Below are 11,467 nucleotides of genomic sequence, written 5' to 3' on the forward strand. Positions count from 1 at the left end.
CTGTATTTCATCATCAGCCATTGTTGTTCTTCATACATCAATATTACCAAAGTTTACCATAAGTCAGCATATAAAGTATTTACTTGCTTTCAGGTTTCATTCAAATGTTAGTCTTTTCATTTGTTTCCCCACTTTTTTCCTGTTTCAAAATCAAACACCAGTTTGTGAGAAGATTATCTTCTTTTTTTAATAGGCATTGGTTTTGCATTGCCTAATTTGGCAATTGTATGTTAAAAATGTTCGTATTTTAATATTCAAAAATGTTTTTGCCCAAAACATATGTGCACTACACGTCAGTAAAAATACTATGCAAATAATGATGTCCTTGACTGCTGAATAAACACTGACTGATTGTATCTCTTGTACTTTATCAACGCAGTATCTAACAACTTTGCACCGTAGTGGTTAAAATCTCATTCTAATAAGAGTTAAAAGCGCATTCGGTTATTAGGTTTATAGGGTTATTGAATTATGGTTAACGGTTGGTAGAATTGTTTTTAAAATTATCTGCCAATTACATCTGCCACCCTTCTCCAAATCTATGCCCCTACCTGGCCCCCCCAACAAAAATTTTCTAGACACGCCACTGGATGGGTTCAACATTTCTTTTGAGTTCCATGTAACAATCCCTAACTCTGTAATTAAAGAATGTGCCATTTAATCTTGGCTGGCTAAAATGCGGTGGCTGCCGTTCAGGATTTAGCACAAGTCAGCTTTTGATCAGAAAGTTTTCTGGTTTGATCCCTGGCTGCTCCAATCTGCAGGCGAAATATCCTTGGACAAGATTGTAATCCCAAGTTGCTTTCTGATGCATCCGTTGGAGTGTGAATGCTTTATAGAGTTTGTGAAACAGTTGCACGTGTGGTCAGATCGTTTTGTATTTGTGTGTGGATTGAAGCATGTGCCTGAAAGCACATCAATCACTGCACATATTTTTAAAATATTAGTTTAAATAAAGTTTTTGATTATTTATTATAAAAAAGAGATTATATATATATATATATATATATACATGTCAGTTAATTTGACACATAACACCAGTTAGTTCTTCCTTTTGGTGAAAGCTGAGCTCTTCAGTTCAGCATGGTACAGCTCCAAAGATTCTGCAACATCAAACACTCTGTCTGCTAATGTTACATCACCTGGGCTGAGGCAGTCCAGGTAATTTCAACAGTTTTTTGTTTTTAAAGTTTAGATATAAAGAAAAAAAGAAAAGTAACATTTGTCACTCTCTATCTTCACGATGGAAGATTCATTTTCATCTCATAAGTGTTAGCAACAGTTCTAGAAAAGGAGACAGGTTTGTTCCAGTGTGCAGAAATGTTATTATAAATGTTCAAACTACTGCACTGTAAAATCGAATTAGTTCCCAGAACTCAAAAAACTATGCAAACTCGTTACCTCCAAAAAATTGAGTAAAGTTTACTTAAGATGACTGTTAAGACAACTTATTCATTGCAAGTATGCAGTACTAAGAATAACTAAAATATATGAAAGTCTAATGTTTATCAGTACATTACAGAAAATAATAAACTTTATCACAATATGCAAATTTTTTAAGAAGGACCTGTACACTTTGACACATATTGGAACTGTTAGCTAAAGGAAGAGTTACTGAATTTTACAGTAAAAATCCCAACTTCATTGAACAAAGATATAAGAAAGTGAGGACAGGGCAGGACATGTTCCTGAAGGTGCATTATGAATTGTTTACCCACTGACAAACATTTTGAGTTCTACTAAATTAAAAAACAATTTGTGGTAACCTGATTATGATTTAAAAAGAATGATCAACAACACTTCTTGTAATGGTGTTAAAATCAGCCCAGTGTTTATTTTCAAATGCAAAAAGGAAACTAAACTGCCGCCATGGCAGCTATGACACGTTTAGAACTTAGACCACTTTGTCCTTTGATCCTTTGATCCTAAAGAATCCTTAAACAGGGGTGAGACACAACCACTTTTAGTCCGTTATTCGCAGCATTTATGTTCGTAGCGTTCAAACATTCGCCAGAGAAATCTTTTAAAACATTTGGATCCTTTTGAGAGTGACAGTTTACAGATTCAAACATGTCTCAGAGGAAAAAAAATAAAGAAATCCTTGAAGAGAACGAACACCTGAAAATAAACCAGAGAGACTTGCAGTGCCAACTCCAAGAAATGGAGGAGAAAAACAGAGCGCTGCAGGTAAAGCTTGATGAAAGACCGCACACAAAGGAAGACTTTCTTCAAGAAAAAAGGCTACAGGAGATAAAACAGAAGGAAATGGATTTCAAGCTTCAGGACATGGAGAAACACAACAAAGGCTTGCAAATCAAGCTTAATGAAGCTCTGCAAAAAAATAAAGCGCTCCTCCATGAAAAAGATCAACAGGACATGAAGCAGTGCAAACTCCAAGGCACGGAGGAAAAATACAAAGCGCTTCAGGTAAAGCTTGATAAAACACTGAACAAAAATAAGGAGTTGCTTCAAGAACAAAAGCAACAAGAAATTAAACAGAAACAAACGGACTGCAAGCTTGAAGACGTGCAGGAAAAATACACAGCGCAGAAAATAAAGCTTGATAAAGCTCTGCAGAGAAATAAAGATTTCCTTCAAGAGAAAGAACAGCAAGACATGAAACAGAAACATCTGGATTGCAAGCTTCAGAACATCGAGAAACACAACGAAGGCTTGCAAGTAATGCTTGATGAAGCTCTGCAAAAGAATAAAGAAATCCTTGAAGAGAAAGACAAACTGGACATTAACCAGAGAGACATGCAGTGCCAACTCCAAGAAATGGAGGAGAAAAACAGAGCGCTGCAGGTAAAGCTTGATGAAAGACCGCACACAAAGGAAGACTTTCTTCAAGAAAAAAGGCTACAGGAGATAAAACAGAAGGAAATGGATTTCAAGCTTCAGGACATGGAGAAACACAACAAAGGCTTGCAAATAAAGCTTAATGAAGCTCTGCAAAAAATTAAAGAGCTCCTCCATGAAAAAGATCAACAGGACATGAAGCAGAACAAACTCCAAGGCACGGAGGAAAAATACAAAGCGCTTCAGGTAAAGCTTGATAAAACACTGAACAAAAATAAGGAGTTGCTTCAAGAACAAAAGCAACAAGAAATTAAACAGAAACAAACGGACTGCAAGCTTGAAGACGTGCAGGAAAAATACACAGCGCAGAAAATAAAGCTTGATAAAGCTCTGCAGAGAAATAAAGATTTCCTTCAAGAGAAAGAACAGCAAGACATGAAACAGAAACATCTGGATTGCAAGCTTCAGAACATCGAGAAACACAACGAAGGCTTGCAAGTAATGCTTGATGAAGCTCTGCAAAAGAATAAAGAAATCCTTGAAGAGAAAGACAAACTGGACATTTACCAGAGAGACATGCAAGGTGTGCAGGAACAATATGGAGCGCTGCAGGCAAAGCTTGATGAAACACTGCACAAATATCAAGAGCTGCTTCAAGACCAAGAACAACAGGAGATAAAGCAGAAAGAAGACAAAGAAATTCTTCAGGACTTTGAGAGGAAAAACCAAAACCTGCAAGAACTTTATAACAAACTGAACTACAAAACAACTGAACTGGAAGGGGAAAAGGAAAAACTGCAAAACCAATGCTCAGAGATGCAGAGTAAGCTCAATGACATGCTGAGAAAAAACACAGAACTCGAGGAACTTTCAGACAACTTGAAGTGCAAAAACACTGAGATGCAGGTGCTAAAGCAACAACTAGAGAAAACAAACGAAGACCTGCAGTGTACACTTCAAGAAATCGAGAGGAGCAGTCCGCAGTTGGAAGACACGCGCAACAAATTACAACAGAGTTATACAGAGCTGCACGAGGCAAAGCTAACGCAGGAGGCAACATCTAAAGAAATGAAAGAAAGGCTTGAAGACAAACAAGCCAAATTAGAAGAAGTGGAGAAAACATGCAAGAGACTTGAGCAGGAGAATGCAGAGACAATCGATCAGCTGAGAACCCTCATCCTAGAGAAAAAAGTGCTCGTGGAAAAGCTTGTGGAAAAGAAGAAAAAACGCTTCCGCTTCTTCTGGAGGAGGAACACTCCTGCTTTTTCTTCTTTTTCTACTTTTTCTACTGCTGATGTCACCTCGTCTTCCTCCACCTCTGTTCCATCTTAATTTTCACCTCTCCTCTCCCTTTCTCTCCCTTTCTCTCCTGACACCTCTCCCTCACCAATCTCCCTTTAACTCCTAACACCTGTCCCATCTCTCCCCCCCCCTCTCTCTCTTTTCACCCTCACCCCCCAACCAGTCCTGACAGTTGACTGCCCCCTCTAGAGCCTGGTTCTGTCATAGGTTTCTTCCTTTATAGGGAGTTTTTCCTATCCACTGTCGCACCTAGTGCTTGCTCAGAGGGGATTGTTGAGGTTTTCTCTCCTCTATCTCTTTCCTTCTTTCTATCCCTTTCCTTTCCCTTCTTCTTTACAACCCCCCCCCCCCCCCCCACACACACACACACACACACACACACACACGCACACACACACACACACTTTCTATTTCCCAAATTAATAATAAACACAACTGGCAAAATTTTAAAAAGTCAGATCAGTGTCTTCATTCAAGAATGAATTGTCTTTGTCACGGGGTCATGTGTATTTTGTGTTTTCCTCTGGCTGGTGATCCTTCCAGTCGTTGAGCCCAGGAGTCCAGATTTTTAGAGTTTTAATCACATTTAGTGTTACACTTTAGATCACAACAATAGGATATCCACAATTTAGGATTCAGGCATTTGTTCTTTTCAATATTGTAACCATTCTATGATTGCAGGTGTTTAGAGTTAATTCGTTGATTCAGATGATTAGGTTAATAGCTCATTTAGAGAACCTTTTCATGATATGCTAAATTTTTGAGATAGGAATTTTGGGTTTTCATGAGCTGTATGCCAAAATCATCAATATTAAAACAATGAAAGGCTTGAACTACTTCAGTTGTGTGTAATGAATCTAAAATATATGAAAGTCTAATGTTTATCAGTACATTACAGAAAATAATGAACTTTATCACAATATGCAATTTTTTTGAGAAGGACCTGTACACTTTGACACACATTGGAACTGTTAGCTAAAGGAAGAGTTACTGAATTTTACAGTAAAAATCCCAACTTCATTGAACAAAGATATAAGAAAGTGAGGACAGGGCAGAGGTATATGCATGATCAGCAAGAGCCATTTCATAAACTGGAATTCAAGGCTCACGTGTAAATTATATCGTAAACCAGAAGCACTCCACCACAGTAGTTCACTCTCTGGGCAGTATTTACTTTTAAGTGAAAAGCATTATATTCTGTTTATATTCATTGTGCTTTCTTTGTTCTTTTTAATCATACTAGAAGTTTGTAGTGCAGTAAAAATCTGATTAAGGTAGCCGGACAGGTTTTCACTTACACAAGCATTACACAGTATTCATTTGTAAATAACCGGACATGAAAAACTAGAGATAAAAAATGTGATATAATATTATACTGCGGTGTATTTCGAACAAACTAGGCAGCTTATTGTCTTTCTCTTGATGATACTTTCTTTTTTATTTTTTTATTTTTTTTATGGCTCAAACTATTTGTTATGAAAGCAAAACAAACAAACTGATGTTGTATAAATTGATTCAGGATTATTTACTTCGAGTCCAGAAATCATAGCTGTCTCATCAGATCCAGTTGTGACATTAGCTATAGTTTCCGCGGAGGGTACTTGGTTCTGTATGACAGCACAGCTATGGTTTCACAGTGAAGCTCAGATATCCGAGGGTAAGTGAATGCAGCACCAGCTTCTGCACTATGAGCATCATGTTAGCAAAGGTAGGAGAGCCAAGCACGAAAGATAGCACCACAGAAAACATTTTTTCAGCGAAAGATTAACAAGTTAACATAGCTGGACTAGCCATCGGACATTTGCATGGTGGGCTGATGACTTATTTATTTATTTTGTAACGGCATGAACAATGAGAGGTGATGGATTGGCCAGATGCTGGCCGATGTGTAAAAATAACTCAGTTGTTTGGTGGTGGCTATGGCGGAGCTTCCACAGAGGCAACAGGTGGATGAGGGAAGGGGAGGCAGGAGGAGGAGAGACCCGAGGCAGCCGCCAGTCCGACTATCAGGTGAACTGAACTTCAGATAAGAAGTAATGACCTGCAGTCTATCTGGGTCAGATATAAACCAAGTTTAGGTGGAGTTTATTTTCGTTGTGCTGACTTATTACAGTCAGTTACAATAACTCGTACTGCGTGAGCTAGCATGAGGGAGTTTCTATACAGCTGTTCGGTTGCTATGATGTTACTGATAGTGAAGTTTATTTTATTCATAAGGTTAGTTAGTAGAGTTGCCAACGGCTCCTTAAAAAATGGAATGGTCCCTCATTCAGAGAAAATACTATGCGTTTGGTATTGAGCTGAGAAGAGACGCAGTTTGTCCCGTACTTTAGCTAGAATGAAAAAAGACACAAAGCTGGAGTTATTCTGTGTGTTTATGCTGCACAGCTGGCTCTTCTTCTCTCATTCTCCCCCTCCCTTCCCTGTTGCTACTTCAATCATGAAACTGATCAATGATCAGCTGATCGGCTTTTCTCTCGTTCATTTATCGCCCACTTTGCGCCAGAAACAGGAAACTAGCGAATGTCGCGCTAAACAACAGTAGCACGTTTAAGCTTGATCAGCTGTTGTTAGAATTTATTTAATATTAATTTCTAGTATCAGCTGATGTTTGCTGGAGCCACAGCTGTAAAAGCTGCTGGTCATGATATCGGTTTGGATATGTGGTGAGAGGGAAACATGAAGATGAAACCAGGAGATGTCCTCACTGAATCATCAGAGCTGAACAGGTGATGGAGAAACAGGTTTACCTTTTAGGTGACATGAATGAGTTGAAGGGAAGTTATGAACTGGTTCTGAGAGACAAATAACACCAGGATCCTTTTCTAAGTAGCTGACAGCTGGTAACTGTGCAGGGGCGGGTCTAGCAAAGTGTTGCCAGGGGGCCAGGTAGGGCATCAACAGGGAGAGGGGGACACAAAGAAATACTTTTCTTTCTTATTCTCATTTAAAATATCGAGCTTTTATTAAATAATTATCTAAAGTTTTTATCTGACGTAAAATGTATAGAAATCATACATATACCAACAAGACAGTGTACATCACTGTCACAACAGCATTTGTTTTCATTCAAAGGCTTTATGGCTTTAATACCTGGTGGGCCGGTCTGTAGTGAAAATGCCCAATTTTTTGTCCCAGTCCAGCCCTGCAGGTTAATACTGGCAGTGTCACCATGCCAGCTGACTGTATTTCATCTTCAGCCAGTGTTGTTCTTCATACATCAATATTACCAAAGTTTACCATAAGGCAGCATATAAAGTATTTACTTGCTTTCAGGTTTCATTCAAATGTTAGTCTTTTCATTTGTTTCCCCACTTTTTTCCTGTTCCAAAATCAAACACCAGTTTGTGAGAAGATTATCTTCTTTTTTTAATAGGCATTGGTTTTGCATTGCCTAATTTGGCAATTGTATGTTAAAAATGTTCGTATTTTAATATTCAAAAATGTTTTTGCCCAAAACATATGTGCACTACACGTCAGTAAAAATACTATGCAAATATTGATGTCCTTGACTGCTGAATAAACACTGACTGATTGTATCTCTTGTACTTTATCAACGCAGTATCTAACAACTTTGCACCGTAGTGGTTAAAATCTCATTCTAATAAGAGTTAAAAGCGCATTCGGTTATTAGGTTTATAGGGTTATTGAATTATGGTTAACGGTTGGTAGAATTGTTTTTAACATTATCTGCCAATTACATCTGCCACCCTTCTCCAAATCTATGCCCCTACCTGGCCCCCCCAACAAAAATTTTCTAGACACGCCACTGGATGGGTTCAACATTTCTTTTGAGTTCCATGTAACAATCCCTAACTCTGTAATTAAAGAATGTGCCATTTAATCTTGGCTGGCTAAAATGCGGTGGCTGCCGTTCAGGATTTAGCACAAGTCAGCTTTTGATCAGAAAGTTTTCTGGTTTGATCCCTGGCTGCTCCAATCTGCAGGCGAAATATCCTTGGACAAGATTGTAATCCCAAGTTGCTTTCTGATGCATCCGTTGGAGTGTGAATGCTTTATAGAGTTTGTGAAACAGTTGCACGTGTGGTCAGATCGTTTTGTATTTGTGTGTGGATTGAAGCATGTGCCTGAAAGCACATCAATCACTGCACATATTTTTAAAATATTAGTTTAAATAAAGTTTTTGATTATTTATTATAAAAAAGAGATTATATATATATATATATATATATACATGTCAGTTAATTTGACACATAACACCAGTTAGTTCTTCCTTTTGGTGAAAGCTGAGCTCTTCAGTTCAGCATGGTACAGCTCCAAAGATTCTGCAACATCAAACACTCTGTCTGCTAATGTTACATCACCTGGGCTGAGGCAGTCCAGGTAATTTCAACAGTTTTTTGTTTTTAAAGTTTAGATATAAAGAAAAAAAGAAAAGTAACATTTGTCACTCTCTATCTTCACGATGGAAGATTCATTTTCATCTCATAAGTGTTAGCAACAGTTCTAGAAAAGGAGACAGGTTTGTTCCAGTGTGCAGAAATGTTATTATAAATGTTCAAACTACTGCACTGTAAAATCGAATTAGTTCCCAGAACTCAAAAAACTATGCAAACTCGTTACCTCCAAAAAATTGAGTAAAGTTTACTTAAGATGACTGTTAAGACAACTTATTCATTGCAAGTATGCAGTACTAAGAATAACTAAAATATATGAAAGTCTAATGTTTATCAGTACATTACAGAAAATAATAAACTTTATCACAATATGCAAATTTTTTAAGAAGGACCTGTACACTTTGACACATATTGGAACTGTTAGCTAAAGGAAGAGTTACTGAATTTTACAGTAAAAATCCCAACTTCATTGAACAAAGATATAAGAAAGTGAGGACAGGGCAGGACATGTTCCTGAAGGTGCATTATGAATTGTTTACCCACTGACAAACATTTTGAGTTCTACTAAATTAAAAAACAATTTGTGGTAACCTGATTATGATTTAAAAAGAATGATCAACAACACTTCTTGTAATGGTGTTAAAATCAGCCCAGTGTTTATTTTCAAATGCAAAAAGGAAACTAAACTGCCGCCATGGCAACTATGACACGTTTAGAACTTAGACCACTTTGTCCTTTGATCCTTTGATCCTAAAGAATCCTTAAACAGGGGTGAGACACAACCACTTTTAGTCCGTTATTCGCAGCATTTATGTTCGTAGCGTTCAAACATTCGCCAGAGAAATCTTTTAAAACATTTGGATCCTTTTGAGAGTGACAGTTTACAGATTCAAATATGTCTCAGAGAAAAAAAAATAAAGAAATCCTTGAAGAGAACGAACACCTGAAAATAAACCAGAGAGACTTGCAGTGCCAACTCCAAGAAATGGAGGAGAAAAACAGAGCGCTGCAGGTAAAGCTTGATGAAAGACCGCACACAAAGGAAGACTTTCTTCAAGAAAAAAGGCTACAGGAGATAAAACAGAAGGAAATGGATTTCAAGTTTCAGGACATGGAGAAACACAACAAAGGCTTGCAAATCAAGCTTAATGAAGCTCTGCAAAAAAATAAAGAGCTCCTCCATGAAAAAGATCAACAGGACATGAAGCAGAACAAACTCCAAGGCACGGAGGAAAAATACAAAGCGCTTCAGGTAAAGCTTGATAAAACACTGAACAAAAATAAGGAGTTGCTTCAAGAACAAAAGCAACAAGAAATTAAACTGAAACAAACGGACTGCAAGCTTGAAGACGTGCAGGAAAAATACACAGCGCAGAAAATAAAGCTTGATAAAGCTCTGCAGAGAAATAAAGATTTCCTTCAAGAGAAAGAACAGCAAGACATGAAACAGAAACATCTGGATTGCAAGCTTCAGAACATCGAGAAACACAACGAAGGCTTGCAAGTAATGCTTGATGAAGCTCTGCAAAAGAATAAAGAAATCCTTGAAGAGAAAGACAAACTGGACATTAACCAGAGAGACATGCAAGGTGTGCAGGAACAATACGGAGCGCTGCAGGCAAAGCTTGATGAAACACTGCACAAATATCAAGAGCTGCTTCAAGACCAAGAACAACAGGAGATAAAGCAGAAAGAAGACAAAGAAATTCTTCAGGACTTTGAGAGGAAAAACCAAAACCTGCAAGAACTTTATAACAAACTGAACTGCAAAACAACTGAACTGGAAGGGGAAAAGGAAAAACTGCAAAACCAATGCTCAGAGATGCAGAGTAAGCTCAATGACATGCTGAGAAAAAACACAGAACTCGAGGAACTTTCAGACAACTTGAAGTGCAAAAACACTGAGATGCAGGTGCTAAAGCAACAACTAGAGAAAACAAACGAAGACCTGCAGTGTACACTTCAAGAAATCGAGAGGAGCAGTCCGCAGTTGGAAGACACGCGCAACAAATTACAACAGAGTTATATAGAGCTGCACGAGGCAAAGCTAACGCAGGAGGCAACATCTAAAGAAATGAAAGAAAGGCTTGAAGACAAACAAGCCAAATTAGAAGAAGTGGAGAAAACATGCAAGAGACTTGAGCAGGAGAATGCAGAGACAATCGATCAGCTGAGAACCCTCATCCTAGAGAAAAAAGTGCTCGTGGAAAAGCTTGTGGAAAAGAAGAAAAAACGCTTCCGCTTCTTCTGGAGGAGGAACACTCCTGCTTTTTCTTCTTTTTCTACTTTTTCTACTGCTGATGTCACCTTGTCTTCCTCCACCTCTGTTCCATCTTAATTTTCACCTCTCCTCTCCCTTTCTCTCCCTTTCTCTCCTGACACCTCTCCCTCACCAATCTCCCTTTAACTCCTAACACCTGTCCCATCCCCCCCCCCCCCCCTCTCTTTTCACCCTCACCCCCCAACCAGTCCTGACAGTTGACTGCCCCCTCTAGAGCCTGGTTCTGTCATAGGTTTCTTCCTTCATAGGGAGTTTTTCCTATCCACTGTCGCACCTAGTGCTTGCTCAGAGGGGATTGTTGAGGTTTTCTCTCCTCTATCTCTTTCCTTCTTTCTATCCCTTTCCTTTCCCTTCTTCTTTACAACCCCCCCCCCCCCCCCCCCCCCCCACACACACACACACTTTCTATTTCCCAAATTAATAATAAACACAACTGGCAAAATTTTAAAAAGTCAGATCAGTGTCTTCATTCAAGAATGAATTGTCTTTGTCACGGGGTCAATGTGTATTTTGTGTTTTCCTCGGGCTGGTGATCCTTCCAGTCGTTGAGCCCAGGAGTCCAGATTTTTAGAGTTTTAATCACATTTAGTGTTACACTTTAGATCACAACAATAGGATATTCAGGCATTTGTTCTTTTCAATATTGTAACCATTCTATGATTGCAGGTGTTTAGAGTTAATTCGTTGATTCAGATGATTAGGTTAATAGCTCATTTAGAGAACCTTT

The 11,467-nt window shown here is 38.4% G+C and overlaps 2 protein-coding genes across 2 annotated transcripts; both read left to right on the forward strand.

Moving 5' to 3' along the window:
* Nucleotides 1-1,917: 1,917 nt before the first annotated feature.
* LOC148102592 (uncharacterized) lies at nucleotides 1,918-4,443 on the forward strand. Its single transcript, XM_087842602.1, has one exon. It carries the CDS (start codon nucleotides 2,071-2,073, stop codon nucleotides 4,129-4,131), a length of 2,061 nt encoding a protein of 686 aa, XP_087698728.1. The 5' UTR covers nucleotides 1,918-2,070; the 3' UTR covers nucleotides 4,132-4,443.
* Nucleotides 4,444-9,183: 4,740 nt separating this feature from the next.
* On the forward strand, nucleotides 9,184-11,106 carry LOC148102593 (uncharacterized). Its single transcript, XM_087842603.1, has one exon. It carries the CDS (start codon nucleotides 9,355-9,357, stop codon nucleotides 10,795-10,797), a length of 1,443 nt encoding a protein of 480 aa, XP_087698729.1. The 5' UTR covers nucleotides 9,184-9,354; the 3' UTR covers nucleotides 10,798-11,106.
* The last annotated feature ends 361 nt before the right edge of the window (nucleotides 11,107-11,467 follow it).

The sequence above is a fragment of the Neolamprologus brichardi genome, chromosome 6 (genome assembly GCF_056152115.1).
Source record: "Neolamprologus brichardi isolate AB-2024 chromosome 6, ASM5615211v1, whole genome shotgun sequence".
In the NCBI taxonomy this organism is placed as follows: domain Eukaryota; kingdom Metazoa; phylum Chordata; class Actinopteri; order Cichliformes; family Cichlidae; genus Neolamprologus; species Neolamprologus brichardi.

Excerpts from the sequence above, each read along its gene's own strand:
- LOC148102593 (XM_087842603.1), top strand. The coding sequence starts at position 9,355 with ATGTCTCAGAGAAAAAAAAATAAAGAAATCCTTGAAGAGAACGAACAC.
- LOC148102592 (XM_087842602.1), top strand. The coding sequence starts at position 2,071 with ATGTCTCAGAGGAAAAAAAATAAAGAAATCCTTGAAGAGAACGAACAC.